The sequence below is a fragment of the Pelophylax lessonae genome, assembly GCF_965119305.1.
Source record: "Pelophylax lessonae genome assembly, chromosome: 6".
NCBI classification, from domain to species: Eukaryota; Metazoa; Chordata; class Amphibia; order Anura; family Ranidae; genus Pelophylax; species Pelophylax lessonae.
Genome location: NC_138773.1, coordinates 326,343,505 through 326,363,238, shown reverse-complemented (window position 1 = coordinate 326,363,238; position 19,734 = coordinate 326,343,505). Strand labels below are relative to the sequence as shown.

Here is a 19,734-nt window from a genome sequence, read left to right as displayed (position 1 = left end):
TCTCTCTGAAGAAGTCCGCCCTTTTTCTTGAGCTTTTTTACCCCACCGTTTTCAACTCCATCAACCTGTAAATTGTTATTCACTAAGATTTCATCTTTGTTAAATGGGCTTGAAAGGAATTTTGAGGCAGCCAGGCTTCTGGCATTTTCAGAAGAGTGTCAGCGATGGCGGTCTCCCAACTTCTCCAATGACAGTTTTGAGTCAATGTTTTATATAAATTTATAAAAAAAAAAAGATATATATATATATATTTTTTTTTTTTTTTTGTTCATATGTGCTGCCATCTAGTGGCTGTTTGAGGGATTGCTGTAGATTGTACAAACTAATTTGAGTAATATTTAATAATTTCTATATTTTCATTATCGGGCAATTGAAAAAAAAAATAGAAAATAAGGGAATAGAATAAAAAATAATGGAATAGAATAGAAAATAAAAGAATATAATACAAAATAATAGAGTAAAACAGGTCAAAATAGAATAGAAGATAAAAGAACAGAATAAAATAGAATAGAAAAAAAAAGAAATAGAATAAACAAAGAATAGAATGGAAAGAATATAACCATCTTCTGAAATTCGAATTTCAAATAGAATAAATTGGAATTCAAATAGAAAAGAAAAGAATAGATTTAAATAGAATAAAAAATAAAAGAATAGAATAGAAAAAAATAAAAGAATATAACAATCTTCCAGAATTCGAATTTGAAATAGAATAAATTGGAATTCAAATAGAAAAGAAAAGAATAGATTTAAATAGAATAAAAAATAAAAGAATAGAATATAAAAAAATAAAAGAATATAACAATCTTCCAGAATTTGAATTTCAAATAGAATACATTCAAATAGAATAGAAAAGAATAGAATAGAAAAAGAAAAAAATAGAAAAAGGGTCCGCCCTTTTTCTTGAGCTTTTTTACCCCACCGTTTTCAACTCCATCAACCTGTAACTTGTTATTCATTAAGATTTCATCTTTGTTAAATGGGCTTGAAAGGAATTTTGAGGCAGCCAGGCTTCTAGCATTTTCAGAACAGGGTCAGCGATGGCGGTCTCCCAACCTCTCCAATGACAGTTTTGAGTCAATGTTTTATATAAATCAATAAAAAAAAAAAAAAAAAAAAAAATATATATATATATATATATATATATATATATATATATTGTATATATAATATATATATTTGTTCGTATGTGCTGCCATCTAGTGGCTGGTTGAGGGATTGCTGTAGATTGTACAAACTCATTTGAGTAATATTTAATCATTTCTATATTTTCATTATCGGGCAATTTTTCAGGACAGGCTTTTGGGGGTCTAACTTCTTCTTCAAGGTCCAAGCAGTGCTGATCCACAGAGGTTTAGTAAAATGTCAGCAGAGGTTTTGCAGCCATAGTGACCCATCTGAGATCTTTCTGGAGTGAATTTGTTTCTTTTTGCTACATGTAATCTTTATAAAGAATAGAAGTTCCCTCTTGTGTTCTGTATTTAGCAGGATGTCTCACTCACCGCTTCTCTCTTGCAGGGTGAGCGGTCTCTCGCCCTTTATGGGTGACAACGATAACGAGACGTTGGCGAATGTCACCTCTGCTACCTGGGACTTTGACGATGAAGCCTTCGATGAGATCTCAGAGGACGCCAAAAACTTAATCAGCAGCCTGCTGAAAAAAGACATGAGGTGAGTCAACTTCCGATCTTCCGTCTCTTGGGTTTACGTCTATAATGGGGAGGCACGGCGCGCTCCAAAGGGTGGTCTGCCTTTCATTTAGAGAGTGCTGTGCTGACGCAATGGTCGGTGCCGCCGTCTGTACATTAATATACAGTATCTCATAAAAGTAAGTACACCCCTCACATTTTTGTAAATATTTTATTCCATCTTTTCATGTGACAACACTGAAGAAATGACACTTTGCTACAATGTAAAGTAGTGAGTGTACAGCTTGTATAAATTTGGCGGCTGGAAAATAATGGCGGCCACACAAAATATTGACATTTGGGTCCAATTTGGACATTTTCACTTAGGGGTGTACTGACTTTTGTTGCCAGCAGTTTAGACATTAATGGCTGTGTGTTGAGTTATTTTGAGGGGACAGTAAATTTACACTGTTATACAAGCTGTACACTCACTACTTTACATTGTAGCAAAGTGTCATTTCTTCAGTGTTGTCACATGAAAAGATAGAATAAAATATTTACAAAAATGTGAGGGGTGTACTTACTTTTGTTAGATACTGTAGATCCTCACCAGTTCTTCTTCTGCTTCCTCTTCAAAGTGAACTCCTACAAATGATACCTACAGCTCCTTATATAATGTCAGCTAGTTCTAGATCTGATGCTGCAATGCTGACCACGAAGCTGGCACAGTGGCTTAGTGGTTAGCACTCCTTACAGCACTGGGGTCCTTGGTTCGAATCCAAACCAGGACACTATCTGCATGGAGTTTGCATGTCCTCCCTGTACTTGCGTGGATTTCCTGGTTCATCCAAGAATTGAAAATATTTGCAATAAATACACTGAGTAGCTCCTCCCTTCTTACAGTTACAGCCACACACTAGATGCCCGGCACCACCCAAGGCAACTAAAGACCCCCCCCCCCCCAATGTGTGTCTGTGCCAAATCCACTCCAATCAAAATTGGTGGGATAACTTTACAACTATCAAAAGGAAAAATTATGCATGCACAATCCACAGAGCAATACAGTAATTCCCCAGCACACTCCATGCCTAGGGGGTGTATATAAAATATGTGCAGAGCTATTCATCCAGTGAAGCTGCACGTACATTCGTTCTGTGTGATGGGGGGCAAAAACAAATGTCATTGGGCTCTTCTCTCTCCAGGTCAAATGTTATTCTTGATGCAGAATAGAGTTAATCAGGAAAATACCACATTTTGGTCAATAGATGGAGGTAATGATCATAAGATCATACTGTGATGGTCAGCTCCATCTAGTGGTCATAATGCGGTATTTTCCCTGATCCATTCTATTATATGAAGAATAACATTTGACTTGGAAAATGTTCTTTTCTATTTTTTCTCCAGGTCAAATGTCATTCTTGATACAAAATAAAAGTAAATAAGGAAAATACAACATTATGGTCAATAGATGGAGTTAATGAGCAGTGGTTCTCAAATCCGGTCCTCGGGACCCACTAACAGGCCAGATTTTAAGTATTACCTTGGGGGATGCAGACTAGAATACTGCAATCACTGAGAAGCAAATGAGATCACCTGTGATGTAATTTAGTTATCTTGCAAACCTGGCCTGTTGGTGGGTCCCGAGGACCGGATTTGAGAACCACTGGATCATAGGATCACAATTTGAAGGTCAGCGCCATCTAGTGGCTATAATGTGGTATTTTCCCTGATCCTCTCTATTATATGAAAAATAATATTTGACCTGGAAAATGTTCTTTCGTTTTTTTCTCTCCAGGTGGAATGTCATTCTTGATACGAAATGGAGTGAATTTGGAAAATACGGCAATATGGCTGGAGCTGAGGATCATGGGGTGATCCTATGATTATTAGCTCCATCTAGTGGCCATATTTTGGTAATTTCCTGATTTACCCCTCCCGCTGCCTGTAAGAACGATTAAGCGGCTGAATAGCTGCTATGATTGTTGTTATGGTGAAGGGAATCGCTGGCTAAAAAAAAAATGATATCTGAAAGATGCCGGCAGCTGCACCCCTCATCCAGATATCTCCACTTAAAACCCAGAATGTCATATGACGTCCAGGGGTAAGGAAGTGGTTAAACTAAGGGTTAATAAGTGGTTACTCTAGTCATGTCTAATTAACCCCTTATTCTCCTCTTCCATTCAACTATTATTTTTCTGCTGATTTTTTTTTTTTTTTTTGTTTATGTCTTATTAACTATTATTATGTAAACATATTTTTTTCGTTTTTGTTTGTTAATATTTTTACACATTTAAAATAAATTTACACATTTCCCATTTTAATAAAGGCAAAATTGAAAACAAAAATTCTTTATTTAATTTATAAATAGCTTTGCAATGTTTTGTACCAGAATCGTAATTTTAGTGTCATTTCAAACAGGACAAAATATAGAATAAAATGTAACTTTTATGTGCAGTTACACTATTTATTTTCAAACGAACGCTGCTACAAAAAAAAAAGGGTGTTTTGTTTCGTTTTGTACAGTTTTATTATCCATAATGCAATATTATTGCGGCGGACAGATCGGACCCCTAACTGACATTTTTGACACTTTTGGGGGTACCAGTGACATTACTACAGTAATCAGTGCTATAAATATGCACTGTTACTGTAATAATGACACTGGCAGGGAAGGGGTTAACAGTGTGTGTGAGATCAAAGGGTTAAATTTGTCCCTAGGGTAAAAATATGCACTGTTAAGGTAATAGACTGCGCAATTGTCAGTTAACCAGTTCTGGACCGGAAGGATTTTCCCCCTTAATGACCAGGCCATATTATGCGATTCGGCACTGCGTTACTTTAACAGAAAATTGCGCAGTCGTGCGACGCTGTACCCAAATAAAATTGACGTCCTTTTTTTCCCACAAACAGAGCTTTCTTTTGGTGGTATTTGATCACCTGTGCGATTTTTACTTTTTGCGCTATAAACAAAAAAAGAGTGACAATTCTGAAAAAAAAAAAAAAACAATATTTTTCACATTCTGCTATATAACAATCCCCCCCAAAAAAATGTAAAAATCAAAATTTTTTAACATTTTAGGCCAGTTTGTTTTCTGCTACATATTTTTGGTAAAACAAATCGCAATAAGAGTATTTTGATTGGTTTGTTCAAAAGTTATCACGTCTACCAATTACGGGAAAGATTTATGTCATTTTTATTGTTTTTTTTTTTTACTAGTAATGGCGGCGATCTGCGATTTTTGGCAGGACTGCGACATTGCAGCAGACAGATCTGACCCCTAACTGACATTTTTGACACTTTTGGGGGGACCAGTGACATTACTACAGTAATCAGTGCTATACATATGCACTATTACTGTAATAATGACACTGGCAGGGAAGGGGTTAACACATTGGGTGATCAAGGGGTTAAATGTAAGTCTAGGGGAGTGTTTCTAACTGTATGGGGGGCGGGGCTTGTGAAATGATCATAGAGACCTATATACAGTGCCTTGCGAAAGTATTCGCCCCCCTTGAACTTTGCGACCTTTTGCCACATTTCAGGCTTCAAACATAAAGATATAAAACTGTAATTTTTTTTGAAGAATCAACAACAAGTGGGACACAATAATGAAGTGGAACGAAATTTATTGGATATTTCAAACTTTTTTAACAAATAAAAAACTTCAAAATTCGGCATGCAAAATTATTCAGCCCCCTTAAGTTAATACTTTGTAGCGCCACCTTTTGCTGCGATTACAGCTGTAAGTCGCTTGGGGTATGTCTCTATCAGTTTTGCACATCGAGAGACTGAAATTTTTGCCCATTCCTCCTTGCAAAACAGCTCGAGCTCAGTGAGGTTGGATGGAGAGCGTTTGTGAACAGCAGTTTTCAGTTCTTTCCACAGATTCTCGATTGGATTCAGGTCTGGACTTTGACTTGGCCATTCTAACACCTGGATATGTTTATTTGTGAACCATTCCATTGTAGATTTTGCTTTATGTTTTGGATCATTGTCTTGTTGGAAGACAAATCTCTGTCCCAGTCTCAGGTCTTTTGCAGAATCCATCAGGTTTTCTTCCAGAATGGTCCTGTATTTGGCTCCATCCATCTTCCCATCAATTTTAGCCATCTTCCCTGTCCCTGCTGAAGAAAAGCAGGCCCAAACCATGATGCTGCCACCACCATGTGTGACCGTGGGGGATGGTGTGTTCAGGGTGATGAGCTGTGTTGCTTTTACACCAAACATAACGTTTTACATTGTTGCCAAAAAGTTTGATTTTGGTTTCATCTGAGCAGAGCCCCTTCTTCCACATGTTTGGTGTCTCCCAGGTGGCTTGTGGCAAACTTTAAACGACACTTTTTATGGATATCTTTAAGAAATGGCTTTCTTCTTGCCACTCTTCCATAAAGGGCAGATTTGTGCAGTATACGACTGATTGTTGTCCTATGGACAGAGTCTCCCACCTCAGCTGTAGATCTCTGCAGTTCATCCAGAGTGATCATGGGCCTCTTGGCTGCATCTCTGATCAGTCTTCTCCTTGTATGAGCTGAAAGTTTAGAGGGACGGCCAGGTCTTCCTAGATTTGCAGTGGTCTGATACTCCTTCCATTTCAATATTATCGCTTGCACAGTGCTCCTTGGGATGTTTAAAGCTTGGGAAATCTTTTTGTATCCAAATCCGGCTTTAAACTTCTCCACAACAGTATCTCGGACCTGCCTGGTGTGTTCCTTGTTCTTCATGATGCTCTCTGCGCTTTAAACGGACCTCTGAGACTATCACAGTGCAGGTGCATTTATACGGAGACTTGATTACACACAGGTGGATTCTATTTATCATCATTAGTCATTTAGGTCACCATTGGATCATTCAGAGATCCTCACTCAAATTCTGGAGAGAGTTTGCTGCACTGAAAGTAAAAGGGCTGAATAATTTTGCACGCCCAATTTTTCAGTTTTTTATTTGTTAACAAAGTTTGAAATATCCAATAAATTTCGTTCCACTTCATGATTGTGTCCCACTTGTTGTTGATTCTTCACAAAAAATTACAGTTTTATATCTTTATGTTTGAAGCCTGAAATGTGGCAAAAGGTCGCAAAGTTCAAGGGGGCCAAATACTTTTGCAAGGCACTGTAGAAGGCGCTCTGTGATCATTCCAGGGAGAAGAACGGTCGGCTGTGTTTACAACAGCTGACCGTTCTTCTCTCTCAGCGGGGAGCGATCGTGGGTGTGAGGCGGCAATCAGAGCTGCCTGCCCCGTGCATCAGAGTCCCCGCTGCCAAAAGGGGGGAGGGAGCGTGCCGCCGTTGGTGCGTGCTTGCCCCCTAGCTGCAGGCGCGCGACCGACTTAGCCCTACGGTTTGTGCGGGCGGTCCGGAAGAGGTTAACTAAGGATTGTAAAAAAAAAAAAATTGTTGCAATACAATATCATGAAAAAGCCTGGTTTGTCCTTAAGGGTCCATTCACACTAGCGCGACTTGTCAGACGACTTGGTTCGCCTGACAAGTCGCGGTAGGTCGCTCGCCATTGAATAGTACAGGATCCGTTCTAATAGGAGCGACACAAGTGGCTCCGACTTAGAAAAAGGGTCCTGTACTACTTTGGGGCGACTTGGAGGCGACTTGCATTGACTTCGATTATATGAAGTCCGTGCAAGTCACGCCGCGACTTCACAGGTCGCCCCACAAAATCCTGTCGCGGCAGTGTGAATGGGCTGTAAAAGTAAAACAATATATGTGTTACATTGTTATCGTAAATAATAACAAAGTTATTGTTGAATAAACAGATCCATAGCAGAAATGTAAATATTGCTCCGCTCCATAGGGGGTGTACAGGGGGGGGGAGGGGAAGGGGTTAACCTGACTTGCTGATCCCTAACTCTGTATCGCGCTTCTTTCCAAACAGGAGTCGCCTGAATTGCACGCAGTGCCTGCAGCACCCCTGGCTACAGCAGGACACCAACACCATGGAGGCCAAAAAACTGTCCAAGGAGAGGATGAAGAAGTACATGGCCCGGCGGAAGTGGCAGGTGAGTTTCCCTTCGGCTGTACAAGGTGGCCTAGTGGTCAGATGCAGCATTCAGTATAGTGCACTGGTCAGTAAGAACCTGGGGTCCCATTTCTGGTTTTATAGTGACCACGGAGATACATTTTTCTGCTGGGGTCGTATTCCCATCCCAGCCTCTACAGTAGATCTCATCTTTGTTTGTTCTGAGAAGTTCCATACGCTCTCCTCTCTGTGTTCCAGAAAACCGGCAACGCTGTGCGAGCCATCGGACGTCTGTCTTCCATGGCGATGATATCCGGTATGGGTGCCAGGAAGTCTTCTGGTGGTTCCCCAACTAGCCCATTGTCTGTAGAGCCGGAGCTCGGAGAAGGTGAGTCCCTACACTGCCACTGATGAGACTTGAGTGGAGGAGATCATTTGTAAACCAGCCAGAAGACATATCCGTGCAGCAATTTGTAAATTTTCTTTTTGTTCTGATCCAATTTATTATCAGATGTCAACAGAGAATAGGTGGGAGCCCTGGCAGAAAATAATAGATGAGGTCGTTAAACTTCTTCCTAACGTCCAGCTAATCACCTGTCCCCTGGACCCTGTTCCCTCACAATTGCTATGGTCACCCTCTGGCTCTACACTCTGTAACTCACATCTTCAGTCTCTCCCTCTCTTCCCCAATATGCTCTGGTTACCCCCACACTGGACCCCACCAATCTTAAAAACCTATGCCCCATCTCCCTGCTCCCCTTTTCCCCTTTTTATCCAAACTCCTTGAATATCTGGTCTACAACCAATGGCAGCTGGTCATATGGGGCGCAGGGGCGCCGCCCCCCCCCCATCCATGCGTCCAGCCCCCTAATCTACATGCGGGGCGCCGGACGCATGGAGTTCAATGGGGCTTCTTTTTTTTAACCATGTGATTAGAGCCAGAGGCTCTCACAGGCTAAAAAAGAAAAGGGTGAGCTCGGGGCGCAGAGCAGTGCGCCCCAAGCCCACCCAGTTGTGTGACAATAGCGAATGAAAATTCGCTATTGTCACACGGATCCTACTCCTGGCCAATCAGGGAGCGGGTTTTGAGACCTGTTTCCCGATCGGCCAAAAGGAGAAGCCACTGGGCATGGAGGAGGAGGGAGGAGACGCAGAAGACGGGGAAGATACCCGAAGCCGCCGCCTGCTGCTACATCCAGGCAGGGTGAGTGAGCGGGGGGGGGGGGTCCAGCCTGTCCTGTCTGTCCTCTCCTCTCCTGTCTCGCTAAGGGGGGGGGATGGTGTGCGGCCTGGTGTGGTCCGGGGGGGGTATGGTGCAGTCGGTCTAACCCCCCCCCCCCCGGCCCATGGAGCACCAACCGCCACTGTCTACAACCAACAGAGGGACCACCTCGCAGAGAATAACCTTCTTGATCCCCTCCAGTCTGGATTTCGCCCTCTTCATTCTACAGAAACTGCCCTCCTAAAACTAACAAACAATCTACTAATGGCCAAAACCAATGGACACTATTCTGTACTCCTCCTCTTGGACCTTTCTGCTGCCTTTGATACGGTTGACCACCCCCTCCTCCTCAAAAAACTCCACGCCTTTGGTCTCTGTGACTGTACTCTTCACTGGTTCTCTTCCTACTTATCCAACCGTACCTTTAGCGTTACTTACAATTCTACTTCCTCCTCTCCTCTTCCCTTCTCTGTTGGGGTCCCCCAAGGCTCTGTTCTTGGACCTCTCCTATTCTCGATCTACACCTCCTCCCTGGGTCAGCTGATAGCCTCCCCAGGCTTCCAAGACCATCTCTACGCTGGTGACACCCAAATTTATGGCTCTAACTTTCAGGTCACACCAACAGTCTCCTCACGTATCACTAATTTACTAACAGACATATCGGTCTGGATGTCACCACCACTTCCTCAAACTCAATCTATCCAAAACTGAGCTTGTTTCCTCCCCCAACATACCCCTTCCCCTGATCTCTCTGTCAAGATTGATGGCACAACTATGAACCCATCCCCAGTGGCGTATTTAGGTTTTGTGCTGCCCTAGGCCTGACTAAACTTGTGCACCCCATAAAATATGACCCACCCCTTCCTGTAAAGACCACACCCCTTCCTGTTTATGACAGGCCCTGTCATTGGTAAACCACAGACCACAACCACAGTCTATTAGTGCAGCCTCATCAGTTCCTATAAGTTCAGCCTCATCAGTGCCCATCAGTGCAGCATATCAGTGCTGCCTTATCAGTGCAGCCTCATTAGTGCCCATCAGTGCAGTTTATCAGTACCCACCATTGCCATCTCATCAGTGGCCATCAGAGCAGCATATTAGTGCCCATCAGTGCAGCATATGAGTACCCATCAGTGCCTGGGGGCAGAGGAGTGTAGGTGGAGCATTTTGCTGCAGTGCCACACTTATTAGCATTGGCGGCCGTCGGGTCAGTTGTATTAAGTGTGGTCGGCAGCCTGCGGTCTGTCCGAATGTCCTGACCGGCCGGTATTATCATACCGGCAGGTAGCAATGTGACCGCTTTATGGGGGTACCAGACTGATTTGCCTCCTGGACCCTGCCCTCTGGCCCAATTCACCCCATTAAGACTGGCACTATACAAAAAGTGTAGCGCAAGCCGGCGGGACCTTTTTCATGCCGGGAGGAGGCTGTTTTTTTTTTTTTTTCGTGCAGGGTGCAGCTTTTTGCTGCCCCCCCTGCAAAGTGCTGCCCTAGGCCTGGGCCTTGTTGGCCTAGGCCAAGAAACAGCACTGCCCATCCCCACATGCTAAGGTTCTAGGTGTAATCCCCCCCTGGAATTTCAACTTCCCCTTTAAACTGGTTGTTAAGCCACTTTATACTATCCTGACTGGTTTGTTTAATAACCCTGTGTGCTCCTGTATCCGTGTTTTAAAAAAAACAAGCCGTTCTTTACCAGTTTTCAGAGCGCCGATCGGCGCTCACGTGACCTGCCAGCTCTCTCCTCTCCACATCTGACAGCTGCCTGCAGTGGACTGGGCCGAGGATTCCCCGCTGACGTCAGTTGGTAGGAGAGGCCGAGAGGAGGAGAGAGCTGGCAGGTCACGTGAGCGGCAATCAGTGCTCTGAAAACTGGTAAAGAGTGGCTTATTTTTCCCCTTTAAAAATAAATATTCGCGAGTCGCGGCTTGCGCAGTGACTGACAGCCCCAGGCCCAGGTACTATCATTCCAGTAGAGGGGGAGCCAGGGGCAAGGAAATTGAGGAGATTTGTGGCCCCGTGCACAGAGGCATGGCATGTGACATCACGGCGTGTACTGACGTCACGTGCATGCATGTGCTGCCTGCACGAACCCAAAACAGAGGGTCAGCTTTGCTTATGCATCAGGTTTCTCAAACCTTTGAATGCTTACACTTTTTTTGATAATGACTAAGCCCCTCCCCTTCATGACATTGTTGAAAAGGGGCAGAGCATGGCTGACCCCCCCCCCCCCCCCCCTCTCATGGACTGGAAAAAGTTCTGCGGACGCCCATGGTTACAGCCTTATTCCAAAATGGATTAAATTCATCATCTCAGCGTCAAGTAAATGGTGCCATCCGGCCTTGTAACCGTAACACTAATAACCACTTTGCTGTCCGGAGCAATTCTGACATTTTTCATACACGTTTAAAAAAAAAAAAAAAAAAAAACAGCATTTTTAAAATATATATTTTTATGAAAGCAGAGGCCCTGGAGAATAAAATGCTGGCGGCTGCTTTTTTGTTATTGCACAAGATATTTGCCCAGCTGCAAATTTGCAGCAAAAAAATACACTTACCGTATATACTCGAGTATAAGCCGACTTTTTCAGCATGTTTATTTTATGCTGAAAAAGTCCCCCTCGGCTTATACTCGAGTCACAGTCTCACTTACCTTTTCCCCGGTCAGTGCGCATGCGCCGCCGCCATTTTTAAATGTAAGGCGGAAAGGTAAGTGAGACTCCTCCGCTCCGCAGCCCCTGCATTCTCCTGTACCATGCCCGCAGCACTGCATCTCCTGTGCCATGCCTGAACCATCTCCTGTGCCATGCCTGAACCATCTCCTGTGCCATGCCTGAACCATCTCCTGTGCCATGCTTGAACCATCTCCTGTGCCATGCCTGAACCATATCCTGTGCCATGCCTGTACCATATCCTGTGCCATGCCTGTACCATCTCCTGTGCCATGCCTGAACCATCTCCTGTGCCATGCCTGAACCATTTCCTGTGCGATGCTTGAACCATCTCCTGTGCCATGCCTGAACGATCTCCTGTGCCATGCCTGTACCATCTCCTGTGCCATGCCTGTACCATCTCCTGTGCCATTCCTGTACCATCTCCTGTGTCATGCTTGTACCATCTCCTGTGCCATGCCTGAACCATCTTCTGTGCCATGCCTGTACCATCTCCTGTGCCATGCCTGTACCATCTCCTGTGCCATGCCTGAACCATCTCCTGTGCCATGCCTGAACCATCTCCTGTGCCATGCCTGTTCCATATCCTGTGCCATGCCTGTTCCATATCCTGTGCCATGCGTGAATTATCTCCTGTGCCATGCCTGTACCATCTCCTGTGCCATGCCTGAACCATCTCCTGTGCCATGCCTGTACCATCTCCTGTGCCATGCCTGTACCATCTCCTGTGCCATTCCTGAACCATCTCCTGTGCCATGCTTGTACCATCTCCTGTGCCATGCCTGAACCATCTCCTGTGCCATGCCTGTACCATCTCCTGTGCCATGCCTGTACCATCTCCTGTGCCATGCCTGAACCATCTCCTGTGCCATGCCTGTACCATCTCCTGTGCCATGCCTGAACCATCTCATGTGCCATGCCTGAACCATCTCATGTGCCATGCCTGAACCATCTCATGTGCCATGCCTGAACCATCTCATGTGCCATGCCTGAACCATCTCCTGTGCCATGCCTGTACCATCTCCTGTACCATGCCCACAGCCAGTGCTGTATTTTGGCCTAGGCCAACAAGGCCCAGGCCTAGGGCGGCACTTTGCAGGGGGGCAGCAAAAAAGCCACCCCCTCCACCTGAGACTCTATTGGCCACTGGTTGCTAGAACCGCCTCTCTCACCAGCCTCTCTCTCATCCCCCTCTCTCTCTCTCTCACTCACCCCCTCTCTCTCTCCCACCCCTTCTCTCTTTCTCTATCATCCCCCTCTCTCTCTTTCTCATCCCCCCATCTCTCTCTCTTTCTCCCATTCCCCCTCTCTCTTATCCCCACACTCTCTCATCCCCTTCTCTCTCTCATCCCCCCTCTCTCATCTCCCCCTCTCTTTCTCTCTCTCTCTCTCTCCCATCCCCCCCTCTTTCTCACCCCCCCTATCTTTTGATCTCTCCCTTCCTCCCTCCCTTGCCCACCCCCCTCTCTCTCTCTATCTCTCATCCCCCTCTCTCTCTCTATCTCTCATCCCCCTCTCTCTCTCGCTCCCTCACACTCCCCCCTCTCTCTCTCCCACCCCCTCTCACCCCCCCCATCTTGTGAGATCTCCGGGGTTCATGCTTGTAGTCCTTCAATTTTGGAGGGAGACACATCCGTTAAAAAACGAGTTGGGCAAACTTACATAATGGGGGGGGGTGCCCAATTTCAGTCTTGCCTAGGGCAGCACAAAACCAAAATACACCACTGCCCACAGCCCTACATCTCCTGTACCATGTCCGCAGCCCCTGTTTTGTGTCTCGTGGTGGTCCAGTTGGGTCCAGTAGCTGCTGCATTTCCCACCCTATGCTTTTACTTGAGTCAATACGTTTATCCAGTTTTTTGTGGTAAAATTAGGTGCCTCGGCTTATATTCAGGTCAGCTTATACTCAAGTTTATCAATCAGGACTGAGAAAAAATGATCAAATAATTCCCAATCACCCAGCGCTTGGGATTAACATATAATTAAAACAACCATAAAATTATATAAAAGCTGCTGCCTAAAAGAACATACAGTATAAGAATAAAAAGGTGCATATGACTCCTTGTGATACTATTATATGAAGAGTAAATATCCACAAGCAGCGCTAAAATATTTAGCGCAAAATATATGAATAATTGCAAAAATTAGTTGCAAAAAAATGAGTCCACAATGTCCTTATGAATCCGAGGGGTGGGATATCCAACAGTGCCGGAGTGGAGTAGATCTATCACCCTCACCTCACCACATGCCCAATCCCCCAGAATTGCTCACTCACCAGATATGAAAGAATACTGCACCCTTTTATATCCTCCAAAGACACATATGGACTCCAGATTTCCACTGCTGCAGATGGATATACCGATATTGCTGCTAATACAGGTCCTCCTCCTGTTATGGCTTAGTATTAGACCCGGTGGAAGGTAGTGCATCAGGGAGAGAAATAAAGGGCCTCAAAGGGTAGTAACGTAATAACCACTTTATTAAAATCCCCTGCCCCCCACACATATGCACTTACAGCAAATTATATAAAACCAGCATGGAAATGAATGTAATGACAGACCCAGCCGTCAGCACAGCCTACCGGAGCCACCGTCTCGCTCGTCAGCGTCCGGAAGTTCCCGAAGAGATGCGAGCCTGCCACTCGGCGTCTGGTTGCCAAGGTGACTGCGTTGCTCATGGTCTTACGCGTTTCGTCATACACAGACTTCTACGGAGGACGCATGAAATATTGTAGCGCTGCTTGTGGATATTTACTCTTCATATAATAGTATCACGTGGAGTCATATGCACCTTTTTATTCTTATATGTTCTTTTAGGCAGCAGCTTTTACTCAAGTTTATACGGTAAATGAATTGTAGTGCACAAAAATACAATATAGTACCCTATTTTTTTTTTTTGTAAAATATAAAAGATGACGTTGTATCGAGTAAATATAATGCCGCCATTTACCTGATGCTGTAATGCTGAGAAGCCGATTGGACGTTGAAGAGCTGAACATATAACACAGATTTTCAGTGCTGAAATAGATCTCTTTTGTCATTTGTAACACCCGACCTCTCCTTCCAGATGACGGCCAGGCCTTCCTGGAGTCCGTGTCCGAGGAGAAACCTCCAATGAAACCGGTTTTCACCAAGACCATATTGGATATCGAAGTGGTGGAGGGCAGCGCAGCCAGATTCGACTGCAGGATCGAAGGTGATTTCTTCATCATTATAAGATATCATTGTAACATTTTGTACATTTAAATTACAATTGCAGAAACCGATGAGGAGAAAGAATCGGAGATATCAATCCATAGTGAGATAAGCAGAATTGGTCAATGCCAAGTGGCTGAAAATACAGCATTATAGCCACTAGATGGAGCTGATGGTCATAATAAGTAATTTTATTTCCTATGATCGTCAGCGCCATCTAGTGGCCATAGTGCGGTGCTTTCCTGATTCACTCTATGAAGAACATTCAACCTGGAGGGGATAGAAAGCCTAACATCATTTGTTTTTGCCCCCCCATTCACACAGAATGAATGTAAATGCAGTTTCGCAGGACGAAAAAAAAAAAGGTGCACATTTACATGAAGACACCCTGTTTGCTATAAGTTTGTGATGGAAAAATCAGAAAAGGATTTTGCGTTTCAACTAAAAAGCAAAATTGGTTGCAGCTGCCTTGTGGGAGGGGGGGGGGGCTGTTTGCCTCTTCAGGGGCAGATCTGCTGGGGTTTGTAAAATGCTGAACAAGGTGGACAAGTATATATAAACCCCCAACTGACATTTAGTTTGCTTTGTGTGATCTTCTGCAGCCTCTTTGCAGCCACTTATATATCAAATTGAATATATAATTCAAAAGTTAAAATGAATTACAACACCCTCTATACCAGAGCGATCCCCAACCCAGAAATGGAGATATGCAGTCTACATGAAGTGGGGATGAACAGTGCATGAAATGCTGTATTACTGATAGTATAAGCACCAGTATCAGGATGTCCATTATTACTCCATTCTGGAAAGTCAACCTGTTTCGCCAAAGTTTTCGCTTCCTCAGGACTGGTTGGGTGGGTGCTGTTACAAGTTGTAAGATACAAAATATATACAAGTATATCACAAATAATACAGTTATAACAACATCATATACATTAATTTAGCATTTCAATATAGAAACACAATATAACCTATAGTGTGCTTGCCTGTCTAGATAATTGTAGGGAGTGAATGATATAAGTCCCGGGGGAAGACACGAGCCCTTCAGGCAAGAGGGGAATGCAAGGAGCCCCTCAGGAATGTAGACCCGGACACACAGACAACCAGCATCATCTAGGTCAGGGATCCTCAAGCTACGTCCCTCCAGCTGTTGCGGAACTACAAGTCCCATGAGGCATTGCAACAGTTACAAGCATTACTCCCAAAGGCTGAGGCATGATGGGGCTTGTAGTTCCCCAACAGCTGGATGGCCACAGGTTGGCCTAAGCCAGGGATCTCCAAACTGTTGCGAAACTACACGTCCCATGAGGCATTGGAAAACTCTGACATTCACAGATATGACTAGGCATGATGGGAATTGTAGTTCCTGAACAACCGGAGGGCCATAGTTTGAAGACCCCTGATCTAGGTTGTGATCTGTGGAAAACAAGTAACGTGTATGGGGGTCACTGAGCTAGTACCAATATATCTTTATAAGTGGACAAATAAATGCCATGACTTACCCCATGAGGGGATAGATGAAAACTACAGCATCAGTTTCCTAAAAACCTCGGGTCTCCAACAATCCCAAGGGTTCAATGGTGGTATACGTGGTCCTGCCCATGGAAAAAAGGGGATGCTCATCAAATCACAAGACACTCGGTTAAATGGGGCCCAGAAAAGATAGAATAATTGTAACTCCAGTACAACACCCCCGTGGGTATAACCTAAGGGTGAAATAAGATAAATATGTACAGTATTTCTCAAAAGTAAGTACACCCCTCACATTTTTGTAAATATTTTATTCTATCTTTTCATGTGACAACACTGAAGAAATGACACTTTGCTACAATGTAAAGTAGTGAGTGTACAGCTTGTATAACAGTGTAAATTTGCTGTCCCCTCAAAATAACTCAACACACAGCCATTAATGTCTAAACCGCTTGCAACAAAAGTGAGTACACCCCTAAGTGACAATGTCCAAATTGGGCCCAACAATTTTAACCATTGTTGAAATAAAATATTGCAATTTTAATACCAGCTGCCCCATGTTGTGACAATAAAGTCCACCCCTTTTGTTTTGATCCATAGGGTTCCTATTGTTTCTTGTATGCATAGTTAATTGGATGTGGCATGGTGGCGGTCTATTCCAATTTAGGGTTAGTGTTAGAGTTAAGATTAGGTTTGGAGAGTTAAGGTTAGAGTGAGGGATAGGATTAAGGTAATGAGTTGGAGTTAGTGGATTAGGGTTAAGATTAAGGGTTAGGGTTAGAGTTAGACGTTGGGTTAACCCTAAGATTAGGGTTGAAGAGTTAAGGTTAGCGTGGGGGATAGGGTTAAGCTAATGAGTTAGGGATGAAGGGTCAGGGTTAGAGTTAAGGTTAAGATTAACCCCAACCTTCTAACTCTAACCCTTAATCTTAACTCTAACCCTAACTCCTTAGCTTAACCCTATCCCCCACTCTAACCTTAACTCTCTCCAACCCTAATCTTAGGGTTAACCCAACATCTAACTCTAACCCCAACCTTCTAAATCTAACCCTTAGAGTTAGATGTCAGGGTTAACCCTAAGATTAGGGTTGAAGAGTTAAGGTTAGAGTGGGGGATATAGGGTTAAGCTAATGAGTTAGGGTTGAAGGGTCAGGGTTAGAGTTAAGGTTAAGATTAACCCCAACCTTCTAACTCTAACCCTTAATCTTAACCTTAACTCTAACCCTAACCCATCAACCCTAAGTCCTTAGCTTAACCCTATCCCCCCACTCTAACCTTAACTCTCCAACCCTAATCTTAGGGTTAACCCAACATCTAACTCTAACCCCAACCTTCTAAATCTAACCCTTAGAGTTAGATGTCAGGGTTAACCCTAAGATTAGGGTTGGAGAGTTAAGGTTAGAGTGAGGGATAGGGTTAAGTTAAGGAGTTAGGGTTGGTGGGTTGGGGTTAGAGTTGGATATTAGGGTGGGTTAGGGTTACAGTTAGAAGGTTGGGGTTAGAGTTGGATGTTAGGGTGAACCCTAAGATTAGGGTTGGAGAGTTAGTGTTAGAACTAAGGTAAGAAGTTAGGGTTGGAGGATTAGAGTTAAGATTGGGGTTTGAGAGTGAGGTTTAGAACTAGATGGTTAGAGTTAAGATTAGGGTTGAAGAATACGTTTTAGAAGTAAGGTAAGGAATTAGAGTTGGAGGATTCGTGTTTAGGGTTGGAGGGTTAGGGTTAGGATTAGTGTTTAGGGTTGGGGGATTAGGGTTAGGATTAGTGTTTAGGGTTGGAGGGTTAGGGTTAGGATTAGTGTTTAGGGTTGGGGGATTAGGGTTAGGATTAGTGTTTAGGGTTGGGGGATTAGGGTTAGGATTAGTGTTTAGGGTTGGAGGGTTAGGATTAGTGTTTAGGGTTGGAGGATTAGGGTTAGGATTAGTGTTTAGGGTTGGGGGATTAGGGTTAGGATTAGTGTTTAGGGTTGGGGGATTAGGGTTAGGATTAGTGTTTAGGGTTGGAGGGTTAGGATTAGTGTTTAGGGTTGGAGGATTAGGGTTAGGATTAGTGTTTAGGGTTGGGGGATTAGGGTTAGGATTAGTGTTTAGGGTTGGAGGATTAGGGTTAGGATTAGTGTTTAGGGTTGGAGGGTTAGGGTTAGGATTAGTGTTTAGGGTTGGAGGGTTAGGGTTTGGATTAGTGTTTAGGTTTGGAGGGTTAGGATCAGTGTTTAGGGTTGGAGGGTTAGGGTTAGTGTTTAGGGTTGGAGGATTAGGGTTAGGATTAGTGTTTAGGGTTGGAGGGTTAGGGTTAGGATTAGTGTTTAGGGTTGGGGGATTAGGGTTAGGATTAGTGTTTAGGGTTGGAGGGTTAGGATTAGTGTTTAGGGTTGGAGGGTTAGGAGGTTAAAGTTAAGGTTGGGGGTTGGAGAATGATGATTAGAGTTAGAAGGTTATAAGTGTGGGATAGGGTTAGAGGTAGAGGGTTGGGGATACAGTTAGGATTAGAGTGTTAGAGTTGAAGATTTTAGTGGTCTTCTTTAACCCGTTGGCCATGTAAGACTTTGTTCGCTGTTGGAACTTTCCTTAAAGCTAAACACATTTTTCTTTTTTGATCCCCAGGTCATCCTGACCCCGAGGTGATCTGGTACAAGGACGATCAGCCCATCAAGGAGTCTCGCCACTTCCAGATAGAGTACGACGAAGATGGCAACTGCTCTCTCACCATCTCGGAGGTGTGCGGTGACGATGATGCCAAGTACACGTGCAAAGCCAGCAACAGCCAAGGGGAGGTGTCCTGCACCGCTGAGCTCATTGTGGAGGTGATGGCGGAGGAGGAGGAGGAGGAAGAAGAAGAGGAGGAGGAGGAAGAGGAGGAGGAGTGAAGGATATTCCATGTTGGACTTATCTCTTTTGAGGGGACTTTCCCATCCAGATCCCAGAGAGACACTTTTTAGAGAACCTGGAAGCCATATTTACATACACAGTTTGAAGAGCACGTCCGCGGCCAATCAGATGAGAGTTGTTCCTTTTCTCCGAGGGCATTATCGCTGCTCAGCCGTAACAGACAAAATGATGACTCTTGGGGGGGTGGGGGGGCAGGCTGGCTCTGTTATAAAAAAAACACACCGGATTGTGGATCTGGGGGGGAGAGTGATGGGACGGCGGCAGGAGGGCGAAGTGCGAATATTTGTACCCCTTTGCTCACCGTAGAGTTGCCTTTCTTCGCAGCACAGTTTTTGGAATGACTTAAAGTTACCACTTTAGCACTACCTGTATGTAAAATGGCCACATAATATAACTCCGTTTTCACTTTAGTTTTATTTTTATTTTTTTTCCAAGTCTGCCCACGACTGCCGCATACGTGTGTACAGATTCGAATGTTTAGTGGCTGCGTGTGGAAGCTCTGTGACATGAAAAGTAAAAAGCTCAGCTCTCCTAATGTAAAGGAGGAAGCCTTCCCTGCTCTTTTCCTGGCTTTCTGTGCTTCTCTATGCAATGCAGGCAGATCTGGCTGGTGGGAGGGGTCAGCAGGGTCCTATACACAGCCCCCTGCCTCGGTACTCCTTTCAAGAGCCCTCAGTCCTAATGCAAGAAGTGGGTGGTGC

At 44.2% G+C, this 19,734-nt stretch overlaps 1 protein-coding gene across 3 annotated transcripts in view; it reads left to right on the top strand.

Moving 5' to 3' along the window:
• Nucleotides 1-19,443, top strand: part of MYLK (myosin light chain kinase) — a 358,890-nt gene extending 339,447 nt beyond the window's left edge. For all 3 annotated transcript variants that reach the window (XM_082262181.1, XM_082262182.1, XM_082262183.1), the window contains 5 exons: nt 1,516-1,668; nt 7,510-7,633; nt 7,852-7,981; nt 14,550-14,678; nt 18,749-19,443. In XM_082262181.1, coding sequence (XP_082118307.1) covers nt 1,516-1,668; nt 7,510-7,633; nt 7,852-7,981; nt 14,550-14,678; nt 18,749-19,011 — 799 coding nt within the window. In that variant the 3' untranslated portion in view covers nt 19,012-19,443. The remainder of the gene's footprint in view (nt 1-1,515; nt 1,669-7,509; nt 7,634-7,851; nt 7,982-14,549; nt 14,679-18,748) is intronic.
• Nucleotides 19,444-19,734: the final 291 nt, after the last annotated feature.